This window comes from Oncorhynchus clarkii, chromosome 26, assembly GCF_045791955.1.
Source record: "Oncorhynchus clarkii lewisi isolate Uvic-CL-2024 chromosome 26, UVic_Ocla_1.0, whole genome shotgun sequence".
Classification (NCBI taxonomy): domain Eukaryota; kingdom Metazoa; phylum Chordata; class Actinopteri; order Salmoniformes; family Salmonidae; genus Oncorhynchus; species Oncorhynchus clarkii.
The window spans coordinates 15,949,078-15,974,935 of NC_092172.1; the positions used below are offsets into that span (position 1 = coordinate 15,949,078).

The 25,858-nt window shown below is 43.0% G+C and overlaps 1 protein-coding gene across 2 annotated transcripts; it reads right to left on the reverse strand.

The window, feature by feature from the left end:
- On the reverse strand, positions 1 to 25,345 carry LOC139384522 (inositol 1,4,5-triphosphate receptor associated 1-like). 2 transcript variants are annotated; one of them, XM_071129353.1, is made up of 24 exons: positions 23,887 to 24,056; positions 20,786 to 20,912; positions 20,330 to 20,489; positions 19,670 to 19,934; positions 11,952 to 12,164; positions 9,721 to 9,839; positions 9,438 to 9,499; positions 8,619 to 8,792; positions 8,008 to 8,085; positions 7,843 to 7,889; positions 7,692 to 7,748; positions 6,943 to 7,440; positions 6,629 to 6,707; positions 6,005 to 6,131; positions 5,869 to 5,899; positions 4,886 to 5,026; positions 4,657 to 4,788; positions 3,820 to 3,973; positions 3,672 to 3,721; positions 3,335 to 3,487; positions 3,137 to 3,201; positions 2,178 to 2,297; positions 1,760 to 1,894; positions 1 to 1,636 (listed from the first exon to the last, which is right to left on the reverse strand). In XM_071129353.1, exons 5-24 carry the CDS (start codon positions 12,021 to 12,023, stop codon positions 1,402 to 1,404), a joined length of 2,529 nt encoding a protein of 842 aa, XP_070985454.1. In that variant the 5' UTR covers positions 12,024 to 12,164; positions 19,670 to 19,934; positions 20,330 to 20,489; positions 20,786 to 20,912; positions 23,887 to 24,056; the 3' UTR covers positions 1 to 1,401. The 2 variants fall into 2 exon arrangements, with proteins under 2 accessions (XP_070985454.1, XP_070985453.1); XM_071129352.1 differs by lacking the exon at positions 23,887 to 24,056 and adding an exon at positions 25,314 to 25,345 and having other exon boundaries at positions 4 to 1,636.
- Between the last annotated feature and the right edge of the window lie 513 nt (positions 25,346 to 25,858).

Here is a 25,858-nt window from a genome sequence, read left to right on the forward strand (position 1 = left end):
TGCTGGGAGTTAAGGCACCTTTATTTCAAGGCGAAGTTGACACAACAGAAAATCCTGGCACACAAGTGCGTAGAAGATAAAACATTTCTCATGCTGTCTAAAAGTGCTCTCGTACATGAAGGAAATCTTTCAGTGCTCGGAGGACGCAAACCAACACAGGAACAACACATACAAACAAGAACCATCAGCTGCTACTGCACTTGAGGAACTACTTTGGAATGTGCTTGTATTATAGATTTTCCAAAAAAGTATCTGCTTAAATTCCACAAATATAGATGTTTTACAAAAAAAAAAGTTGAATTAAAAAACATATCTCTTTAAATATCTCTGTAAATCTCTTCAGGGGATGTCCGTTTACTGGACCTGAGAGAATGAACATAAAAGTAACAGAGTGGTAGATTAATGTACGTTAGTCTAATGTCTACTGTGACATTTGTCTTAGGGAACTCATCATGAATCAACCATTTTCGCCCAAGGGGCCACATTCAGTCCTACAGGATGACATTCAGAGTAGGACCAGGAATAATAACAATACATTGTGAGTATATACAGTGAGGTCCAAAAGTATTTGGACAATGACAAATATATATTTTTGGGGGCTCTGTACTCCAGCACTTTGGATTTGAAATGATAAAGACTATAAAGTGCAAACTGTCAGCTTTAGTTTGAGGGTATTTGGTCCCATATTCATAAGTGTAGTATATGTGTAGTATTTGGCCCCATATTCATAGCACACAATGATTACATCAAGCTTGTGAATACAAACTTGTTGAATGCATTTGCAGTTTGTGTGTCAGATTATTTTGTGCCAAAGAGAAATGAATGGTAAATAATATATTGTGTATTTTGGAGTCACTTTTATTGTAAATAAGAATAGAACCTGTTTCTAAACCCTATTTAAATTCATGTGGATGCTACCATGATACTTATGAATGAATCGGGAATAATGATTTGTTCCCCTTCAAAATGCTACTCTCCCTGTTCATTCTGTTCATTGTGTCATTCAGTTCACCTGATATGGATGGAAAGGCCCTCATATTAAAGCTGACAGTCTGCTTTTTCACATAATAGTCATCATTTCAAATACAAAATCCTGGATCTCACTGTAGATAAGAACATATTTCATCACACTATTATACTTGGCCCCCTAAGCAACAATCATATATCAACATCAGAAACAGTCAGGCAGCTTTCCTAACACAACATAAATATGCCTTGATAAAGTTTATGATCATTAGAAGACTTATCCTCTGAAACCAATAAAAAACGAAATAAATGCTCCCAAAGATACACCCCCCCCCAAACCCTAGATCTTCAAAACCCTATATTCAAGTTCAGCTCTTGATGTATCATGGAAAAAAAGAGTCTTTGGACTGAGAGAAGTATGAGACAGGCTCTTTGTTATTCTGGAGTGGGATTCTTTGGCTGTACTCCAAAGATCTTCTTCTTTCCCTGGACCATGGCTTTTTCTGCCGACATGTCCCCATGGTTGTTATAGCGATCACTAAAGTATGTGAAAACACTGACGGCCAGAAACGTGACCAGGAACAACGTCAAAACAATCCAGAGAAGTCGGTTACGGCGGAAAATCTTGGGGCAAAGTCGGTCAAGGACAACTAGGACCTCTTCAATCTTACTGTAAAGGCAAAATTGAGAGGGGATTCAGAACAATTCAAGGTATACACCCAGTCATTATACAGTGGCTAGTATAACTACATCATCATTTATTTACAGTTGATCTACATGAAGTGAAAATTACCTGTTGAACTTTTCTTTTCTGCTGACTTCTTTTCTTTCATCCTTCTTTTCTGGATTTTCCTGTACCTTCTCCTCCTCTTCCTCCTCCTCCTCCACCTCTTTGACTTCTTTACTTCTCTTCAGTCCCTCTTGGTAGCTGTATTTGGAACATCACACGTGTTTTCTCATTAAAGGCACATGAGCTGAACGTAGAGGAAGTATCATAAGGCAGCAGGGGCACATTACATATAAACTACTTCACTTTATTGCAATGCTGACTGTACTGAATGTACTGTAATATTTTGTTGATTCTTCATACTATTATGTACTGACACTATTATGTCAGTACAGCCACTCTTCTGTCAGCGTGCACAGGGTGTGTGACTGTGGGTATGATTGTGGGTGGTCAGGGTGAGTGGGTACATAGAAAAGGGCCTCACCCTTTATTGTAGGCCTCCTCCTCGATCTTTGCCTTGATCTCTGATCTGATCTCCTCTAGGTTGACGGAGGGCTTGGCTGGGGCAGATGGCTCAGCTTCCTGCTCTGCCACACTCTTTCCACTGCATTGTTTCATTGCGGAAAGAACACATAGAACATTTTACCAACAGATATTATGATGAGAGTGAGGAGTGCATCATGGTCATTAGGCTTTCCATCATAACACTGTGTGGCCTTGTGTTAATGGACAGGCTGGAACGCAGTTGAATGGCAGCGTGCGGGGATGGCACCATCACTGCCAGGCAAGCTTGCGTAAAAACCAAAAGTACAAAGGCAAAATGTGTACATGGGGACTCTTAAAACGTCCCTGGCTTTTACTGAGCAGACACTTGATACAATTGTTATTGTCTCTCTTGCTCCGAGAGATCCTGAGATTTTGGCATGGGGCAAACTAAGAGAGCACACCACTTGAATGCTCTCTCTCTCTCTCAGACTCCCCTTATTACTAAGCCAGGGATGGAGTCTCTGGCCTGGCTTTTGTCAAGCTCCCCAGCCCAAATGTTTAGATTACATCTCAGAATATCCCATCAGCCAGTTGCAGTTGGGTTTTTATGGAATGTTGCACAGTTATTTTGGGTGCATAGACAATCTGGGAGTTGCATAAGGGTAGTGCAGTTATCTGCTGTATATGGCCCCTGGTATCCGGATGGCAATGGTTAATCAAGCTACTTCCTGAAGGTCAAGTACACAAGGCAAAGATTCTGATACAGCACAAGATGTCTTCTGATAAGGGTGTACATATATTAAGGCCCCGCATCGCCCATTGTTTCACAGTGCTGTGAACGGACCTTGGGAACCAGGCAATACAGGCAAGGAGATAGATTGTGCTGAGAACAGTATGTACAGTATATTCGTGGGTATGCATTAGGTCAACATTATGACAGAGGATGGAGGAACATACCTCTCAGATATAGCTGGATGTGTAGATTCAGTGGGAAAGTTGCTTTTCATACTGTTGGCTTCACACTGTAATTAACAAGATCAAACAACATGCATGTAGACAAAGCAGACTGATAATATCCTGTCTATTTAAGTTTACCACTTAATCATGTGGTCAGGTTGACAGGCTGAGAAGGCCGTGATTGGGTAGAAAACATACCAGGACAGGAAGTGCTTGGCCCATGGTGGGTTGGGGGCTGGGTCCCATGGCAACGCTGGGGCCGGGTCCTGCCATGACCGGGGTCTGACCAGGGATGTTCAGGAGGTTAAATTTGGGGACTACCGCAACACTGACCCTCCGCCTGGGCAAAGCCTGATAAGGATCCATTGGAAGGGAGAGAGAGAGGGTGAGAGAAAGAGGAGGGAAGAAAAGAGAGGGAGAGTTCAGTTGGGGGTATTATCCTTAAAAAGATATGGTCTATCACATTGAGAACTGTTACCCTGATATAACCAGTCAAACCGAGTAGAAACACTCTGTTCAACACTACAGCACCAACCTTTCCCAGGGTCAGGGACATAGACCTGGATGGCCGTGGGACTCCATCATCTAACCAAAGAACACAGGAGAACGTAGTTTAAGTCAATCAACATTTTGCAACAACTTGCCCTTCATGTACTGGAGATAAAGAGTTTGTGCAGGTGTACCTCCAGTGTCTATGGATCCTCCATAGCAGCGACTAGAGTTCTGGTTGGCCAGCTTCTTGAACTCCATCAGCTCAGCGTGGTCCTTCTCATAGGTTCTCTTCAGATTCTCCACGTACTGCATCATCACCTCTGTGGCCTTGTTCATACGTTTCTCCTATCACACACAGGGTTCCAAAAGGGTTCTTCGGCTGTCCCCATAGGAGAAACCTTTTGGGTTCCATGTAAAACCCTCTGTGGAAAGGGTTTTACTTGGAACCCAAAAGGGTTCTACCTGGAACCTAAATAGGTTCTTTAAAGGATTCTCCTATTGGGACAGACAAAGAACCCTTTTAGGTTCTAGATAGTACCTTTTGTTCTAAGAGTGCAGCAACAGCAGGGTCATTACTGTCTATGGGCAGGAGAGTTAACCATTCAGTCACAGCAGAGAGAGAAAGAATATAATTTTGAGAGGGACTCCAACACTGTGGAAAGCCATCATCATGTCCAGTCTGGGGTCAGGTCTTGTACAGCAGCAATATTGTTAGTCTATAAATCACAACGGACATACCCCTGAGTCCTTCCCTAGTCATTTATTGGAGTTGGCTTTGGTGTGAACGATAACCCGAGGGAAGCATAACAGGCTAAATCTTTCACAAACATATCTTATTTGAAAAAAAAAAAAAAAAAAAAAAAAACATGCTCCTGAACATCCCAAAGTATTTTTCTCATGACAGTGGAGCATGGAAAAGTTTTCACTTTCACTCAATGTTTTCTTCTCTCATTCGGGGGTTTCATCGAATCATGAGTGTACCCTGTGGATGGCCCATGCTATCCTATCCTATGTCTGATTTCCAGTACCTGTCTGACTGCTCCAACCATCTCAGCTCTGCTGGAGAGCCTGGTGGCCAAACGGTGCAGTACTGCTACTGTCTCTATGAGGCACTGGTAGGACTCGCGCTGCTCCATGTTACTCCACTGTGGTGCCGTGCACTGAGGAGGCAACAGCAACAAAACAAAGGACCTTGATAAATGAGTGAATCACAACTAATTTCATATCCTGTGTCATCATGGCCGACTAAAGGCTGACCTTCAGAGAGCCTTTGAATTCTTCCAGTTCCTTCTCCGTGTTCTCCTCGGTCAGGGTCCGCTCCCGCTCCGCCTGTTTGAGCCGTGTCTCCAGAGTGTAGTTGTCGTTCCGGAACGCCAGCGACAGTTGAACAAATGCGTTCTGTGGGGAGGATATGACTGTGTTTAATGTTCATGAATCGGTCCCCGGGGACACATTAGGTACATTTATTAAGGACTGAGACACGTCAACTCACTGGACCGCCACACAAAGTAGATCAGAGGGGTCAAGTCAATTAATGTGCTGCCCAAGAAAACATGAATACAGTATGGGACTGAATAAACACATGTAACACTGAACATCCTTGATCACATGTTAACATAACATAACTGTTATGCTAGCAATGTACAGTATGCGGTAATGTAAAGCACAACTACACCAGCTGGCTACCCAGCTACCATATAGAACAACACCAGCTGGCTACCTAGCTACCATATAGAACTACACCAGCTGGCTACCCAGCTATCACTGGCTAGTTGTCTACCCACCAAATAGCCAGTGTGTTGACAGTGCTGCTTGCTACCAGGCCTGAGATGAGCCTATAACATGCAGCGATGATGACAGATGAACTCTTGGTGTCATGCTGTCATGATCAAGGGTCTCTGCTGCAGCATTCCAAACATCGTCCCAGAGTACTGAGGCAAGTGTTGAGAGGAAATTGGTGAACTCGACTGTCCTAGTGCACAACATGTATCCCCTTGGGAGGGACAGGCGTCTGTGCAGGCGGGGCTAAAGCCTAGTCCAAGTGCTCTGCACTCAAACAACACAGCCATGTTTGCATTTTCTCCTTAGAGACAGGAAATTGAGGCTCCCATTAGTCTCAATCATTGGTAGAGACTAGGGGCTTCCTGTACATTACATTCATGAGGCCACAGACAACGGGAGAACATGCACTATAAAACTGGTTACTACTGTATAATACACTCTCCAGAGTAGATACTCACCTCAACTTCTTTTTCCGTGAGTGGAGGTGCACTGCAATTTAATCAAAGAGGAAATATAGGTTCAGTATGTAAGTAGAAAGACTAAAATATATGGTAAAAGGTCATTCCCTGTCAGTCTAAATACTGTGATACCCACCAGCCTGGTAGCCCTCTGTGCAGTTTGAGTTTCCTCAGCATGATGTCTGAGATGTTGGGCATGGCATCTGACTTCTCTTTAGCATCCTCATCAGTAGGAGACCCTGCAGGGGGCAGAAGAGAGGGACCTGGCCGCACCGACACACACACACACACACACACACACACACACAATTAGATAGCTACGTTGTAACTATCTGGTCTCTATGGGGAAACCTAATTTATTTAAATAATCAGATTACTATTTTGATAATCAACCTACTTCTGAACAACATTGTGCTGCAATCTTCTTGGATCACAAACTATTTCACTGATGTCTTTTCAATGTTTTGGCAAAACAATATTAGCTGAGTGGGTTCTCTCACTCACACCATCTGCTGGTGCAAACTTAAAATAAAATTTCAGGTTGCCAATAAATTGCAGCTCTATGCCAAACTTAGAACAGAACATGCCCTCAGTTCTAAGGAAAATCTCTCGGGGTCAGTAAGGACTGTGACGTAGCTGGGAGCCTTGACTCCTTTCCCCCTCACTAGATAAAAGTCTACTGTCTACTCCAATGGTCTGTTACACAGCACTACACACAGCACTGTCTCCTCTCCAGGTCAGACACGGGGTAACACAGTACCTCTTTCCTGTTCAGCTGTTTCACTCAAGTCTGCCAACTTTGACCCCACAATGCTTTGGTTCCGCATCAGCTTGTGCTCCTGTATACAGAAGAACAGTGCAAATGTGGATTTTAAAGAGCTTTTATGTTGTAACTGTGTCATACAAAGATGTTTACGAGACCAAAATATTACAAGAACAAAACATTCTCTCTCAAGATTTTAGCATTTACCATAAAGGCTCTTAAATCCCCAAAACATGCAATAAATGTCACATTAATGCTATCAGGTTCAAGTCAAGGGATGAGTCCCGGTAGTTAAAAGGCTCCCATCGTACCTCTCTTATTTTGGACAGCTTCTGCACGTTGACAGGCTGTACAGGGAAGTCCTTGTACCCAGAGGACTTGAGCAGGGCATCCCGGGTCTTGTCTTGAAAGGAGAAGGTTTCCTCGTTTGTAGAGGGGAGACTTGGTGCCCCATTTCTGGCGTTGAGAGTTCCAACAGTGTCCCAGGACACAGCTCTCATTAGGGGAGGAAAGGCCCCGATGGTCTTGATCTCTGCCGTGCAGGGGGCCTGCTGAGTGGGGGGCCGAGGGACAGGCTTGGCCACCCCAGTGGCAGGGGCCTGGTTGGGGGCTCGGGCCAGACCCTCTTCTGGCTTATTGACTAGTACTGGTGCTGGGCAATTCTTAGCTGTTACCCGGGGGTCAAAGTTCTCCTTCTGGCCCCCACTAGGCTCCCTGGGGGGTGGGGGAACAGAGTAGCGGGGAGCCAGGGTGCCTGAGGACACCTTACGCTTCTCATTGGGCTTCCAGTCCACCAACCTCCTGGTGCTCTAAAAACAGCAATATCACAATTCTTTAAACACTGTCAATTCAGGAGAAACTAATTGGATTTTCTTGGAGAGGGGGCGCAAGAATGTCAACATTTACAATTTTCTACCGTAAATGAATTATTGTATCCAACATAGCTATGAGCATAGCTATTCTGGAGTGTAAACTGACTACGTATTGCATTTTCATGTATGACTAACTGTTCCAGGGTGCCTCTTGAGAATGAGAGTGGTGGTGATTAGTGCTATGCTACCTCATGCTCCGGTGTACTGGTATCAGCCTGCTCCCTCGCAGACAGAACCTCCAATCGCTGCCAGAGAGGAACACGAAACAACACACATCAACATACTGTTAAAATACCATTACTGAGTGCATCAGAAAAATATAATTCCTATTGGTCTTACCAGGCTGACAGGCGACGAGGGGGCATAGTTTACCTCTGTGGCTACAGCTGAAAGAAAAAGGTTTACAAAAAAAGCGGAATAATGAAATGTATTTTTATGCAGGGATTTTCATGCTCCCCAGCAAAGAGAGTGAATATCCTCTAACTGACAGAGAGATGGACGTACCTATTTGAGGGGCTGTGATTAGAGAGCTGCTTCTGGACGGTACAGGTGAGGAGGATGGTGTGTGGTTAGGAGAAAGACCTGTGGGTAAAACATACACATGTGTTTTATGTTTGGACAATGAAAGTGCAGTATACTGCATCAGCATCGCTTTCCAGATAACAACGCAACAATAAAACTATAGGTATTGGGATTTCATTTGACATCTGCCACTGTAGTCTGTTACGTGATGGAAGACTGGACTTTTCTGGCGTGCATTCAGAATGCTGCAAGACGAAGGCATGAGGGCACGTACGTGATGTTCAGATAACTCCGGAAGTCAAGATAGAAACATACAGTAATTACAATGACTCACTTACGCAACTCAGCTAGCAGACCTGAGGGTTTGTTGGCTGCTCACTGTATTTCATAACCAGCGTTAAGAGTCAAAATATTGTTCAACCAAATCTACACTCCACCAGCTGATTAAATCTCTTCTGTGTAAATAGTGGTCTTAAACTGAATAGTTTAAAACTTACATACGGTACACTGTACAGTAAGACTTACCATAAAGTACTTGTCTATTTCCCTGTTTCACTTGTATACCAGTCTGTAAACCAGTGAGTGTCTCTCACCTGTGGGGGATTCAGAGAGGCTGCAGGTGGACTTTCGGCCCCTGCGGCTCAGGAAGCGGTCGCTGACTTTCTTGGCCTCCTGCAGCAGCACCAGGTTCTTCTGACGGTCCTCCTCCGAGAGCTGCAGCTCAGGCAGATGGTCTTTCACCAGGTCTATCACATTGCCTGTACTGTCTGAGAAGGATACACACGCGCACACACACACACACACACGCACACACACACACACACACATACACCAGAGTCGTAATTAAAACACAAACAGAGACAATAAGAGACAAATGGCAACAACCAATAGTCTTCTCTCTGAGCTCAGGCAGATGGTCTTTCATCCGGTCTATCACATTGCCTGTACTGTCTGAGAAGGATACACACATGCGCGCGCACACACACACACACACACACACACACACACACACACACACACACACACACACACACACACACACACACACACACACACACACACACACACACACACACACACACACACACACACACACACACACACACACAAGTGGCAATAACCAATAGTATTCTCTCTGAGCTCAGCACAGAGCAACAGGCCAACATCAATAGTAATCAAAGCAGAAGCATCCCGGCACTGAGAGCTTTGGCTCTGGGACAAAGGGCCCCAGTTCTGTATGCTGTCAGACACTGATGACCAAACTTATACATTTCAATAGATGGAATTAAATTAGCCATACAATGTTATGAAGAAAACAAATCAGAATGGAACTCACATTTTGAACAATGGACTTATGTACGTTTTGTAAACACGAGGCTATATTTAGCCTTTAAGTATTTGACTGTACCCACCGACAGTAGTAATGGGTCCTCCCAGGGCGTTTCGGGACAAGCGAGGTCTGGGACTGTGTGGTCTGGGAAAGAGAAACGTTTCAAATGAACAGACGCCGTGTTCTTACGACGCAGTCTTTATTTACATTTAGCTACTCTAAACACTTGAAGAAGGATGGATTTTATTTTCTAGAAATATCTCGATGCTGGCTTGGTTAAAGTGGATCATTTTTCCAGAGGTGGTTTGCTCTCAATCCATCTTGACATGAACAGTCCTGTTCTCAGGATGAAATAACACATGTACCTGGTCTGTTCCAGAGGGCGACCGTCTGCTTGGACCACGGTCACGGTCGCTTGCTTTGGGAAGACAATGGTGGGAGCAGGCATCTCCACGGTAACTGCTCTACTTTCAGCTGGTGTATACTAGATAGAAAAATATGTGAGAAACAAAAGGTTTAAAATAAGTTAGGAGAGGTGTAACTTTAGTTATGCAGCAAGACCAGAACTAGACTGCATGAAAAGGGTTTTGAGAGGAATTTTGAGGGACCGGGATAATAGAAATGGTATCCTGCCATAGACAATCTAATATTGTCTCTCAAAAATAAGGCAAAATCATAGATATGGATATTGTTACTGCAATGACGTAAATTGGGGGACATTTTCATTTAAATCTTTCGAAACATAAAATCATGCAAAACAAAGATTACAGAGACATTTGAGTAAACATGTCTCCAAATGGCTTGTGTCACTGCAAAGGCACCAAAACTTTCTCATGCTCTACCCTTTAACCTTCCTGCTTGTGTACACATCTATAAAATCTTTTGTACACACTTTCACAGAGATGTTTGGTGACTTGGTTCCCCAAACTGGAGACTTGTTGTTTTCGTACACTTTTAATGTTGATATTAGTGTGAAGACAGAGCCTAACATACACCTTAACGTCTCTCTAGACCCTCCCTGATGTTGACCATGGCTGGGGCTGTATGGGGAACGTGGTGGAATCAGCAGGGGGGAAAGACACTTCAACTTCAAGGCACAACCATTTCAAAGCACTTTTAAGGGAAAAAGAAATAAACTTGTGGTCCTCTGTTAACGGTGGGTATTTCAGTGAGGCACTTAGCTCTGTTGACTAGCAGGTGGTCCCTGGTTTCCAGCAGCAGCATTTTTAGCTCAGCAGCACAATGTCAACAGCCTGAACCCCTGAACATCAGAAACTCTAGACAACATCCCTCTGGACTAAACACATCCTGAACTCACTGGACCTCAGCATCCCAGGAGAGTGGAAGCACAGAATGAACACTCACCTGAACCATGTGATCTGTAACTAAGTCAACCATGTTAAGTATATTTCCAACATTAAAGGTCAGGCTTATATACCCCATTCATGTTTTATTTATATCCTAGTATCTAGTTCTATCCTGAGAGAAAAGTATGAAAATAAACAGGGAGGTATTAAATGATACTTCACTGAGACCTTTGTCCTGGAAGAAATTGCTAATAAATGATATCCCTATAAGAGTCTAAAACTGCTGAAAGGCCAGGGCTATTGTTTAATAAAGGAGGATAATTTTATACGGCTACCATACCCCCAGGTTAGATTACAGAGGCTCATTGCATTCCTCAGTGAAGTCTTATCTAGGCCGTGTTTATGGCTGACTGGAACGGATGACAGTGTACTCCTAGGAGGAGTAACTCAGTGGTTCTGGTGAGGCAGCCATCCGCTCAACACAAATCTGTTGTGTCTCTACAGTGTAAACCAAACAGCTGTATATAGCTCCGGACTGTACACAGGCAGCTTTCAGGAAGCCTCTACTTTTTGTCTAAGTTTCAATTGCATGTTTTCAGGGAGACGTACTGGACTAGGCAAAGCCACATTCAGAGACTCATAAAACATCCAATCTATCCACTGCTCTGTACAAGTCTACTCAACTAAATTAACATTAGGGTGGGGAGTCACACAGGATCTGAACAGGTGACAGAACAAAACAACGAGAGACAGTTCAGTCTTCAGAGTAGAGCCAAGATCTAGAGGGGTCTGGACACACTGTGCAAACCTTGTCTTGACCACCAGCGCAGTGCAAATGACCTCATCAACACAAAAAACACAGGGTAATAAGAGGCGCTGGGGAAAAAAAGTTTGTGATCTGGACAGAAGAGGAAAGAACATCCTGCTCATGATTTTTCTGGAATTAATGACATATTTTCACTGCTGAGCAAAGCTTTGTTCCTGAGTCAAAAATAGAAGTGGGTGAAAAGCAGGTCATTATTACTAAAAGGTACACACATCCATAACACACTAACATGTATTAGCAATGAATATGTGAGTAACACTATGAGCATAGATATGAGTTAAGCCTAATGCTCATATTGCTCATATGCTATTGTTGCTCACATATTCATTCAAAACCGTATAGCTTGCCAATACTGAACCTTATGTTCTAGGTTCAGTATTAATGAGCGAGTGCCATGTATAGCTCTGAGTGCAACATACCACAGCTTTAGAGTGAAGGTTTAATGTAATGGATAGGTACTCACTGTGCTGGGTGAGCTGGAGGAACTGTCGAGCTCCTCAGGGGAATCCTCCTCTTCTTCAGGGAGGACGGGCATTACGGGGGGCTGTGGGGCTCGGGGTCGTGTCAGTGGGAAGAAAAAGGGGCTCTCAGCTGGAGTGGGTTGGGTAGGGGATTCCTCTAACTGCTGTTCAGTCTGAACCCAGGGAAAGCAGTACAACTCGTGGCCCCCTCCTTCCTGAAACCAGAATTATATGCATGCAAGCAGGAAGTCACACAGGCACCACTGAGAATACACAGCCTCTGATAGCTTCTAACTATCAGGGAAACCACAAAGAAGCATGACACTTCCTCGAATAGGATAAGTGTATAGAACATTTGTCTATGAATGGGTGTGCCAACTGGTGGTGGCTATGTCTGTTTGAACTTTGATGCTGGAAGACAAAACCTATGATATCAAAGGAAAGGGCCTTGTAGACATACATTCAAAGTCTGTAAATAGTATTGCAGTTGCACTATTCTGGTCATCTTGATGTAAATGGACCAACATGAAATTTGTAGGAGCATATCACATTTGATGTCAATTGAAAGCTAAGTCTATGTTTTTGGGACATGAAGGCATAGATTTTTCAATCATTTTCAATTCTAAAAATGTGGCATAAGTAAAGTTTTGATTTGTGGATAAACAGAGGGAAAAGATGTCTTAGAAAACACCTACCAGAAAAAGTCTTAAAAGGTTTCAGAAATACATCAAAACCCAATAATGATGATGTAAAGACCCCTGCTAACTAATATCAACACTTATATTTAGTTTTGGAGAAATGATTTGCCTTGTGTAAGTTTAAGAAATATTGCCTAGTGTATTGTCATTCTGTTACGAAAAATCCACATATCTATAAGATATTTTCTAATTTCTCTCCCTTATGAGGGAGGATAATGAAATTTCACAGAAATAACAAGTAAAGGTAGTCCTAGCAATTAGTTATATTGTTTCTACTGATAAAAATGTTGTTAAAGAATTATTAAGTGATTCAAATGCATTGAAAAATCTGCAATTGAATTCGTCACAATTTAAAATCATAGTAGTCACAAACCACAGTTGCAGTACAGTACAGTAGAGCACAGTAGAGTAGAGTACATTGTAATGGACTGGACTCTACTGTACTTTTCTTTACTGTACTGTACTGTGCTCTTGTCACGACTTCCGCCAAAGTTGGCTCCCCTGCCTATTCGGGCGGTGCTCGGCGGTCGTCGTCACCGTCCTACTAGCCGCTACCGATACCTTTTTCGTTTGTCTGTTGGTTTTGTCTTATTAGTTTCACCTGTGTGTATTTTAGTTTAATTAGCTTCCCTATATGTAGTAGTTTGACCCGCCCTTGTTTTGAGCGGGATTGTTTTTGTTACTCTGTTGGATGTGGTTTTCATGTGTGTATTCTCCGGACTGTTTGGTCCTGTGTTTGGGCTGGTCTGTTTTATGCGCCCTGTATGTTGGTTGGCGTGACCGTTTTTTGGCCGGAGAATAAATCACGATTTACTGAACCCTGCTCTCTGCGCCTTATTCCAACCCACCACTCATAGTATCCCGTGACAGCTCTACTGTACTGAACTATACTTTACTCTATTTGTATTTTCTTTACTGTACTATACTGAATTCTACTCTACTGTACTGTGCTGTACGATGTCCAAACTTGTGAAACATAGACGTCTATGATTGGTACAGATTTGGTCCGGTCTGGACCAAAAATAGCCCGTGTGTAGAATAATACCAAAACATGCAAAGGAGGATATTAAATGTTTCTACCTTTGTGCACCTATTCAGGATGTATCACCATGAATACACATTCATAATTGCATTTCTGTATAGTCCAGATTAAGCACCCATGATCCATTACCGGGTGTTGATCCACCAAAATATACTGAACAAAAATATAAACGTAACAGGTAAAGTGTTGGTCCCATGTTTCATGAGTTGAAATAAAAGATCCCAGAAATGTTCCATACATACAATAATTGTATTCATCTTTCTTTGTGCACAAATGTGTTCACATCCCTGTTAGTGAGCATTTCTCCTTTGCCAAGATAATTCATTCACCTGACAGATGCGGCATATCAAGAAGCTGATTAAACAGAATGATCATTACACAGGTGCACCTTGTGCTGGGGACAATACATGTGTAGTTTTGTCACACAACATAATGCCACAGATGTCTCAAGTTTTGAGGGAGCATGCAAAAAGATGCATGCTGACTGCAGGAAGGTACACCAGAGCTGTTGCTAGAGAATTGCATGTTAATTTCTCTACCATAAGCCGCCTCTAACGTTGTTTTAAAGAATTTGATAGAATGTCCAACCGGCCTCACAACCGCAGACCACAGGCCAGTCCAGGACTTCCACATCTGGCTTCTTCAACTGCGGGATTGTCTGAGAGCAGCCACCCGGACAGCTGAAGAAATTGTGGGTTTGAAAACCAAAGAATTTCTGCACAAAGGGAAATTCATCTGCGTGTGTGTCGTCCTCACCAGGCTGTTGACCTGACTGCAGTTCGGCATCGTATCCGACTTCAGTGGGCAAATGCTCACCTTCGGTAGCCACTGGCATGCTGGAGAAGTGTGCTCTTCACGGATGAATCCCGGTTTCAACTGTACCGGGCAGATGGCAGACAGCGTGTATGGCGTCGTGTGGGCGAGTGGTTTGCTGAACAGAGTGTCCCATGGTGGCGGTGGGGTTATTGTATGGGCAGGCATACGCTACTGGGCAACAAACACAATTGCATTTTATCAACTGCAATTTTAATGCAAAGATATATCATGACGAGATCTTGAGGCCCTTTGACGTGCCATTCATCCGTCGCCATTACCTCATGTTTCCGCCATGATAATGCATATGATAATACACGGCCCCATGTCACAAGGATCTGTACACAATTCCTGGATACTGAAAATGTCCCAGTTCTTCCATGGCCTGCATACTCACCAGACATGTCCCATTGAGCATATTTGACATGCTCTGGATCGACATGTATGAGAGCGTGTTCCAGTTCCTGCCAATATCGAGCAACTTCACACAGCCATTGAAGAAGAGTGGGACAACATTCCACAGGCCACAATCAACAGCCTGATTAATTCCATGCGAAAGGAAATGTGTCGCGCTGCATGAGGCAAATGGTGGTCACACCAGATATGGTTTAGATCTTATCTGTCGGAAAGATATCAGTTTGTCTCTGTGAATGGTTTGTCCTCTGACAAATCAACTGTAAATTTCGGTGTTCCTCAAGGTTCCGTTTTAGGACCACTATTATTTTCACTATATATTTTACCTCTTGGGGATGTCATTCGAAAACATAATGTTAACTTTCACTGCTATGTGGATGACACACAGCTGTACATTTCAATGAAACATGGTGAAGCCCCAAAATTGCCCTCGCTAGAAGCATGTGTTTCAGACATAAGGAAGTGGATGGCTGCAAACTTTCTACTTTTAAACTCGGACAAAACAGAGATGCTTGTTCTAGGTCCCAAGAAACAAAGAGATCTTCTGTTGAATCTGACAATTAATCTTAATGGTTGTACAGTCGTCTCAAATAAAACTGTGAAGGACCTCGGCGTTACTCTGGACCCTGATCTCTCTTTTGAAGAACATATCAAGACCATTTCAAGGACAGCTTTTTCCATCTACGTAACATTGCAAAAATCAGAAACTTTCTGTCCAAAAATGATGCAGAAAAATTAATCCATGCTTTTGTCACTTCTAGATTAGACTACTGCAATGCTCTACTTTCCGGCTACCCGGATAAAGCACTAAATAAACTTCAGTTAGTGCTAAATACGGCTGCTAGAATCCTGACTAGAACCAAAAAATTGGATCATATTACTCCAGTGCTAGCCTCCCTACACTGGCTTCCTGTCAAAGCAAGGGCTGATTTCAAGGTTTTACTGCTAACCTACAAAGCATTACATGGGCATGCTCCTACCTATCTCTCTGATTTGGTCCTGCCGTACATACCTACACGTACGCTACGGTCACAAGACGCAGGCCTCCTAATTGTCCCTAGAATTTCTAAGCAAACAGCTGGAGGCAGGGCTTTCTCCTATAGAGCTCCATTTTTATGGAACGGTCTGCCTACCCATGTCAGAGACGTAAACTCGGTCTCAAGTGGGTTGATTCACTGATGTGGTCATCCTGTCTGGGTTGGCGCCCCCCCTTCGGTTGTGCCGTGGCAGAGATCTTTGTGGGCTATACTCAGCCTTGTCTCTGGATGGTAAGTTGGTGGTTGAAGATATCCCTCTAGTGGTGTGGGGACTGTGCTTTGGCAAAGTGGGTGGGGTTATATCCTTCCTGTTTGGCCCTGTCCGGGGGTGTCCTCGGATGGGGCCACAGTGTCTCCTGACCCCTCCTGTCTCAGCCTCCAGTATTTATGCTGCAGTAGTTTACGTGTCGGGGGGCTAGGGTCAGTTTGTTATATCTGGAGTTCTTCTCCTGTCCTATTCGGTGTCCTGTGTGAATTTAAGTGTGCTCTCTCTAATTCTCTCTTTCTCTCTTTCTTTCTCTCTCTCGGAGGACCTGAGCCCTAGGACCATGCCCCAGGACTACCTGACATGATGACTCCTTGCTGTCCCCAGTCCAACTGGCCGTGCTGCTGCTCCAGTTTCAACTGTTCTGCCTTATTATTATTCTACCATGCTGGTCATTTATGAACATTTGAACATCATGGCCATGTTCTGTTATAATCTCCACCCGGCACAGCCAGAAGAGGACTGGCCACCCCACACAGCCTGGTTCCTCTCTAGGTTTCTTCCTAGGTTTTGGCCTTTCTAGGGAGTTTTTCCTAGCCACCGTGCTTCTACACCTGCATTGCTTGCTGTTTGGGGTTTTAGGCTGGGTTTCTGTACAGCACTTTGAGATATCAGCTGATGTACGAAGGGCTATATAAATAAATTTGATTTGATTTGATATTGACTGGTTTTCTGATCCACGCCACTACGTTTTTTTTAAGGTATCTGTGATGACAGATACATATATCTGTATTCCTAGTCATTTTAATTCCATAGATTAGAGCAGCGTTTCCCAACCCTGGTCCTCCAGTACCCCCAACAGCACACAGTTTCGTTGTAGCCTGTCATTCTGTTACCAAACTTTGCATCTGTACTGTTCATCTAGTAAATGTGTTTTAGTAACATTTTCAGTGGCAATTGTTAAAAGTAGACTTCTGTGTATAGGGGTACGGTTTGTTAAAGGCTCAGTGCAGTCAAAAACTCGATTTTCTGTATTTTGATATATATTTCCACACTATGAGTTTGGCCTATTACTGTGAAATTATGAAAATGATAATAATACCCTTTCAGTGTAAGAGCTTTTTGAAAAGACTGTCTGTACTTTCAGCCTGTTTTGCTGGGATGGAGTTTTGGCCTGCCTGGTGACATCACTAGGCTGTAAATTTGTTAATATTAAACCAATAAGAAATGACAGATAGTTTTCATTTTCCCCTCCCCACTCAGACAACTCCCAGACAGTCCTAGCAAAATTCTTGCTTGAGCTGTTTTTTGTTTTCTTTTTGACCATTTTGACTGAAAAGAATCACAGTGGCTAAGTTTACATCCAATGTGCGACAGATTTTCATGCAAATTATCTGTCAATTTTCTGACCATAGTTCTTGTGTGTTTTACCTGTTTTAGTGTTGGTCAGGACGTGAGCTGGGTGGGCATTCTATGTTGTGTGTCTAGTTTGTCTGTTTCTGTGTTTGGCCTGATATGGTTCTCAATCAGAGGCAGGTGTTAGTCATTGTCTCTGATTGGGAACCATATTTAGGTAGCCTGTTTTGTGTTGGGTTTTGTGGGTGATTATTTCCGTGTCTGTGTTTGTTTCACCACACAGGACTGTTTCGGTTTTTCACATTTATTGTTTTTGTGTATTTGTAGTGATTCTCGGTATTCGTCTTGATTAAAGATGTTTAACCCTAACCACGCTGCGTTTTGGTCCGCCTCTCCTTCCCAGGTAGAAAGCCGTTACTTTATCAACAGACTTTTTGTGGATGTAAGGCTGTGCACGATGACGTAGTGCACATAAGAATGACTTTTGCACATGTGGTTTAACCAACACCTCGCAGATACAGTGCGTGTAGGATACCTACATTATGAGATTATTATGGATAAGAGCGTTAGTATTTGTATTTGCCAAATGGCAGCCAAGCATCGATCATTATGAAACCAGAATAAGACACTCAATATTCATTGGAAAGGAGCATCAAGCTCATCACCTTGCACATTAATCACCCTGTGAAGTTCATAACTTATTTCATCTGTAGTTTAATAAACTGCATGCTTTCCCAAGTCGTAGTGGGAGGACAACACACCATATCACTTGACTCCAAGTTTACTTCGATATGATGGTTCTTATATCAATACTTGCCCATACATTTCCACCGCCATTTTTCAGATAATTAATTTTACCCACACTTATAAAATTTATAAAATTGTACCGGCATTTTATGTTTCCATCAGCCCGGTTGTGACTTTCTTTCATGCGTTAGGTAACTCATCCGCATGAAATGGTTGGATGGAAACGTGGTTAGTAAGGTACTTCATTGTTCTGCAGAAATTATTAGATGTTGAGGTAGGAACGGCTGCATTGGTCCTTTAAACGTTTTAAAGTGAAAGAGAGAGTCTCAGCGTCACTCTGTTACAATGGAATCGACCCTTCTCTCAAATAACTTGGTTATGATGCAATGAATTATCATTGCAATATTCCAGATGCAGCACAACTCTCTAGCGGCATATTACTGTAATAACGTCTCAGACAAACCATCACACAGACATGTCAGCTGCTTCTCTCTAGTGTTAGACCTGACTAACAAGTCCTGGAGCTTCCAGAGCAGTGCATAAACAAATGTGACCTTTCTCTCCCCAGAGGCGGGGGCGGATGAGCCAAGTTAATCTGGGAGAACGGGAATCCCCAGAGGAACGCATTCTTCCAGATATTAAAGTTAGATTGATTTAATTCTGAGAATGAACAAAGAAAAACAAGATACCGTTGTCTTGTAACACATCTAAACATCTACGACAGGCAAATCAAACGTGGAGACAGCGAGGTAGCACAATGGAGGATGAAAGGTTAGAAGGGTTGCAATTAAATCGTCACAGAGCAAGGTTAGCTTGAACTACCATATTTACACAAAAACGAGCATATCTAACCACACAATCACAATCTGATTCTAAAGGGGAAACAAACACAATTATTTATCCTATCCATTTCAACATGCCTATGGAAATATTACTCTGGGAAAATGTCATTCAGCAGAGCCAGAATCATCCAAATCAGACATGCCATCAGTCAGAGCTCTGTCGGGGTTGACGGAGGTCACATTCTAACTGGAGTCTCCCTCTCTGAGCCTAATGGTCTTTGCCAGGGCTCACTCCAGGATCCCTTGCTCCATTCTATCCCCCCCCATCCTGCCCTGCCTCTCTGACCATCAGCCAACCCGTGCCCCCCACAGCCAGCAGACAAGCACCACTCACTCTGTTCCTTGGTATGGGAGGGGGTGTTTGTGTAGGAAACCATGGCTCTGGAAGGATGTGTACACCTTAAATGGGTAAAATAACTTGCTTATGTTTCTGTCTCTGCCCATTTAGAATAGTGTGTGAGTGTTCTTTTTTTTAAACTACAATGATTTGGGAATCACTCAAGTATTTAATCATAAAAGAGGCTATCCTCATTAAAGATATTAAAAAGTATTCAGTCCTAACTTACCTTATCTGAGCCTGTTATTAAAACAGTCGGTAGATCTCGAGAATGGAAACTCCCACAATGCTCAAGATCACACCCAATATCTGTTGGTTGTAATGCGTTGCTCCTCCCACGATCTTCTGGTTCAGAGGCTTTACTACCAGCACTGTCTCCTGGGTTTGATGGCTGACTTCTCCCACAGTCTCCAGGCGGCAATGCTTGGCCACTCCCACAGTCGCGGGCCTCTGACTGACAGTAGTCACGGCAACTGGGATCCTCCGATCTGAGACTGATCAAACACATCAACACACTGTTCTTTATCCATAATCAACAGTTAAATCTCTCCAAAATCATATCAAACACAATTGTAACCCGTATATCAGCTTGAATACTTGTGATAACTTCCACTGCTTCCTGCTCTGTGAAATACCACCACCTCCTCATTCTAAACCCGGAGAGGTGGGCCTTTCCTAACACACTTTATGCAATCTTCTGACAGTTCCCGCTTCCTCCTAAGAACGTACTGAGTGCCCTTGTATATTATTGGGGCGCTGGTGTGTGACCATGTAAACATTGGCATCCCTGCACAGTCTCACCTTAGCCTAGCTCTTCAGTGTGGGGGATGTTAATCTAAACACATGCAATATCCTCTTCCTGTAAAAGAGAGAGAATATAAACACTAACCCTGCTACATTCTCCTCAGTGTGAGCGGCAGCGTGACTGACACAGGCAGACTGAGGGGGTGTTTCCGGTGGGACGGTAAGAGGAGGTGCACACTCGTCCTGGAGGAAGACTTGTGATGGGGACACTGGGGGCGTTTGTGTCTCTGACACTGGGATGAAACCTACGAGAGGGAGGAACCAACACAGACAGGGAGGTCCCAGTCACACTAACAACATGTTGTAGGCAGAGTCGCAGACGTGTGAAAACAAAACACATGAAACAAGCAGATGGACAGGAGATAGGAGCAGAAATGACATGCAAATGAATGGTAGCACTATATGATCTGCCAAAAGGAAGTGGAAGAAATGGGAGGTGCACATGAGCATTTCGCTGCACCTACAGTATTATACCTGCTGTAAACTGTGTATGTGACGAATACATTGGATTTTGATTTGAAGATGACAGTGGATCTATTACCTAAAACTGCAGGTGCAGGACCATCACTGCTGGTACTGTTGTGCTTTTGGTCTGGGACAAAGTCAGTACATTGGACTTGGCTTGGTTTGTTGTCCTCAGTGCAGGGTGGCTCTGAATCATCACAGCTCTGACAGAGAGAAAACAACATCTTCCATTAATCCATTCATGAACTATGATGTGTCATCCACACTCATCATCTCCTAGTCCCTACCTATGTTTAGTGTTTCATGGGGCTGTTAGCCGTATCAGACCTAGCCTATTTAGACATTTAAAATACATTTAAAAAGCGAGAGAGAACGCATCAATGGATTTTTCTGACACGCCGGCAATGAGAGATTCAGTGTCATGTGTTCAGTATTCACTAAGCAGAAGGAAAAAACAATAAGCTGTAGAACAGAACACATTCACCCTCTTATCTTTGCTCATAAGTAATCCAGAGTGCACATTTCATTGAGGAATGGTTTCCTGAGTCCTGAGTCCAGACACAGTACAGTAACAGTGTATGCTGGTAAATGTCATGACAAAAATGGCTAACGTGGCTAGAGGATGCTGGGAACGCGAGGCTAATAGACCCATCCCTCACAAGGGAGGAAGTCGACTGTTTAGCATTCTCCTATGTACAAGAGGGATATTTTGACCAGGCCTCAGTAAGATGAAAGTACTTATGTTCTTATTGTCTAATTGTTTTTATAGAATTAAAAAGCACATTGTCCACACCCAGGAACAGCAAATGTGAGCTAGAACAAAACCTTGAAAAACTATTTATTTTCAGTTTGAAATACTTATAACATAACTGGAGTTGATTGGCCCCTTTGTAAGGACATGGCCTTTTATTTTCCATAATCACATTGAGCCAATGAGCCAGGAGAACCGTGTGCCATTCTCTGATAAGAAAAACAAGACCCAACACTGACGAAATTAAATCACTGTCCTGTTATGGCCTTCACAAAACACAATGTCTAGATAGGCCAACTTTCTACAACTGGAGCTGTGATGAACCACTCATAGACAACACAAAATGCACCCGGATCTCCTGTCTAACATACTACAATAAACAGACAAATTATTTGTCATAAAAGTTAATAACAAGCTGTTATAAATCTCTAGTGCATTGTCAAACATCAGAGAATGCTGCTATTTCCATTAGTGTGAGGGTTTAGTGAGTTCAGGTTCAGTACCGAAGGTCTCCTCCTTATCAAGCCTGCGTATTTACTCCTACACACTTCTATATCTGCCCATGATGAAGGAGATGACGTAGAGAGAACACTTTCAAACATAGTTAATAAATTATGTTAATAAATAAAAACAATAATCTAAAGAACACAGTGACAAATGAAGGCTGTCCAGAAAGACTGCTGTACTGTGGCTGTGCAACATTGCAAGGGTTTTGACACACTGTAAATGTTTACACTAAATATTATTAAGTAACTGGTTCCACAGCTTTTTTTGTTGTTGGTTTACTCAACTTTTCGGTCAAAGCGTTACATGAACTTAAAAAAATGTGTTGGCCCAAACTTAGCTGCAACATTAGAAAACGTAGGCAAAAATTCAGTCAACTTAAAACAATGTCTGCTTAAATTGTCTCATATGTTCAAGTATAAATTATTATTTGGGTGGTGTAGCAGGAAGATCGGAATGCCTTGAACCAAGAGGTTGTGAGTTCAACTTCCAGGTGAGGACATGTTGAACAACAATTACCGTATAAATGAACATACACACTGCAATCATGTATGTCAACGTGTGTCAAATATGTATGTTGAAAACATTGTACTGTATGTTAACAGCACTCTGTGTGTAACTAGTTCTATATACTTTTTTTGGTAAGATGCCCAAATAATAATTTTTAGTTGAATGAGCATATGGGAAAGTTAAGCACACATCATTTCCAGTTGATCAAGTTGATCAAAGTTTTCTCAAGTTAGAGCTTGGTTTGGACCAAGTTTGCACCAACAATTTTTTTTTGTTGTTCAAGTAACACTTGGACCGAAAAGTTGAGTAAACCAAAAATATTGTGGACCCAGTAACTTAATAACAATTTATTGAAATAACTAGATTTGTGGGTGTTGTTTAATTAATTATTTTTTTACAGTGCAACACTGCAATTTAGAAGCAATGTCCTGGGCTGAGATAGTTTCTGGGAGTCCACAGTGAGAGTCAATTTCAAAGCAAACAGAGTCAAGGGGGCCAAGCTGAGATGCAGGAGTCTAAACAGAGAGACAATGAGATGAATATTGCAGTGTAATTGAATCACTCTGATTATTTCCTGCCGGGCCCGGGAGTACATCCACGCCTGCAAGGATCTGTCCACTGGACACACAGGGCCTCTCAGCCTCTCTCTCCCCTGACCAGAGCTATTTTTGGGAACCTCCAGCCTGTCCCCTTTAGCAGGCAGGTCCCTGAGGGCCACAGAGTTACCTCACGGCAAGGCAGAGGGCTGGCCTCGCTGCTCCCTCATGATAAAGTGAGCTGAGCAGAGCGTTCGCCCCGACCCCCTTCTCCCCTGTTACGTAAGCCCTCTGCCTGTTGCCAGACTTGTTTAAAATTTGGTTGTGTAAAGCACAGGGAGTACAGAACCGGCAGAGGAAGTGGTGGTTACACAGCCACCATCCCAGATAACAGGATATGGAGGGAGTGTGAGAAAGATGAGAGATGGACGGGAAAAGATAGAGGGGGAGGCAAGTGAGCTTGTTCAAAATACCAATGCCATTTAGGCGATCATGGCTATATACAGTATCGCAATAAAACAAAAAAAGCATTAGCATCTGCTGGTCATGCATAGAATCCCACTATGTGCAACTTCCAACCAAGTCTTGTAATTATTGTTCTCCCTTAGCAAACTATTGCTATCTTCCCAATAAGTGACAGCCTATAGACCCTCAGCAGAGATATGCACATTCCAACAAAGTCATAATAACCCCAAAGTGATGATGAACAGTGTAAATGTTTACATGGCTGTCAACTCGATGCACATAGCCAACGATCCTAATGATAACGTGCACATCATGCAGCTGCAGACTCTCTAATCTCTAAACAAATAGAACGTGCGTACAATACATCATGTCTACCTGTCCACAGAGCAGAGAATAGATCAATAGCTGTACCTGTAACCTCCTGTGAGAGATACCACCTTCACTGCTTAGCTCCACATAAACTCCACATAAAACACCCGACAGAACATTCCCTCAGTCAAACTGTAATTCCCAGATTTTTTTCACAGAAAACCTAGCTATCCCTGGCTGTCTCTTTTCCTTTCCCCGTCTTTTTTTCCAGCACCAGCCTCTCTTTCACTCCTGGGAGCTTTGACCATTTAAGGAGAAGGCTCTGTGTGCCTCTCTGGGCTGCTGCTGCTGTGTATGTGTACAGCTTTTCTCTAAGGCTGCCGCTCCACTCCACTCAGCCCTGACTGATCACATCTCCTGAATTACACTCCAACTCTGAGCTCCAACTCTGAGCTCGTACTCTGCCTGTGAGCGCCAAGTTGCTATTTTTTCCTTTCTGTGATCATTCTGTGGGGGCAGAGGTCTGACCAGGGAAGGGTAGAGTTTGGGACGTGTGTGTGTTTGATCAAAACACCTTATAACTCAAACTATCATTCCTCCATCCCCCACCAGATTGGATTCTAGGACACGGGTGTAAACAGTGTTCCAAACAGTCACATAAACTCAAGAAATGAAGGGTGGGTGGGTAGCTCCTACTGAGCACCTAAAATAAAACACACAGACATACACGCACATACATACGTATGTGTACACATCTGCATCCTCTGTTTTCTACATACAGAGGCGCACAGACTAAAAAAGCTCTCATGATAAGCTTCTCAAATGTTATGGATTATCTGAGGTTATATGCTTTTTTGGGGGTCATTAATAGACCATAAGACCATAAGAGACAGTATGAGAAACAGGGGATACTACACATCACATAAAGTAAATGGAAGGTGGAACCAGTAACAGCAGACACATTATGGAACCTGTTTCCATTTGAAATCAGATCACAACAAAGAGAAAGGGCCTTCTGTTAGTGTGTGATTATTAAATGATCCAATAATGACACAGCTAGCCTGTATCTCACTGTTCTGGGAGCAGCGGTACAGTTTGCACTAATATGGGCTGACAGGCCTCTGCTACAGTGTGAGGATAATTGTTTAACTCAGGTTTGGGTGTTTGAAGCCCAAAAAGGATTAGAGAGGAAAGGAGAAAGGGCTGTAGAAAACATTCTAGATATTCCTCTCGTATTTGACTCAATTAGATCAAAAAGCAAAGTTCCATTCAGAGGCACAGGATCATGCTACTGAACAGATACAGAGAACAAATAGCCTACTCATCCAGGTTATAAGACAAACATAGTAATGATTCAGGCATTGAACTGTCACTACAACAGGAAATACATGACATCGATCAGAATTGTAGACAAAGTGGGAAGACGTGTAGTAAAATATGAACTTGCAAACAATATTTATTCTTTGTTATGTTAGCCTATACAACACCAAAAGTACAAACAAACAAAATAATATATATGTATATCTTACCTTGCTGCCACTGTTGCTGCCTCCTCCAGTTCGTGAATAAATGGCACCTGTTTGAACCAAACCAGAGAAAGTGAGAAGGGCTCAATTTGCATCTTACTGGTACTGTACTGTATGTCATGTAAATTAATGCCACTCAATTGAGGAGTAATTCCTCTGAGGATGACGCACCGATTGAGCTGTCTGTCTAATTGGTGGACCGGACAGTATTTCAGAAAGTCCTCTACCTCACCCCCTACCTCCATTTCTAGGGGCAACAATAACCTGGCAACCAGTTTCATGGGATGCTTGATCCTCTGGTTGAAAGCACTTGGCCCACGGCAGGCCTATTGTGTCATATCCTTTTGAACCTCTCCTGAAAGACAGTGTCGTTCCGTCATTGCGAACAAACAGAAATCTAAATGACACCAATGCTACATGCTACTTGAAGCATCCTTATCACTGGAAACGTCCTCATGGCTTTCAGATCTAATTACAGGGGGAAATAGAATGATCACAAGGATCTATAATTCATTCATACTGGGGTCAGTGGCAGGTTGAGAAAAGAA

Excerpts from the sequence above, each read along its gene's own strand:
- LOC139384522 (XM_071129353.1), bottom strand. The coding sequence starts at position 12,023 with ATGCCCGTCCTCCCTGAAGAAGAGGAGGATTCCCCTGAGGAGCTCGAC. Across the intron at positions 3,974-4,656 it reads TGGTTGGAGCAGTCAGACAG|GAGAAACGTATGAACAAGGC; the intron begins GTACTGGAAATC and ends TGTGTGTGATAG. Across the intron at positions 3,202-3,334 it reads GCCAAGCACTTCCTGTCCTG|TGTGAAGCCAACAGTATGAA; the intron begins GTATGTTTTCTA and ends TGTTAATTACAG.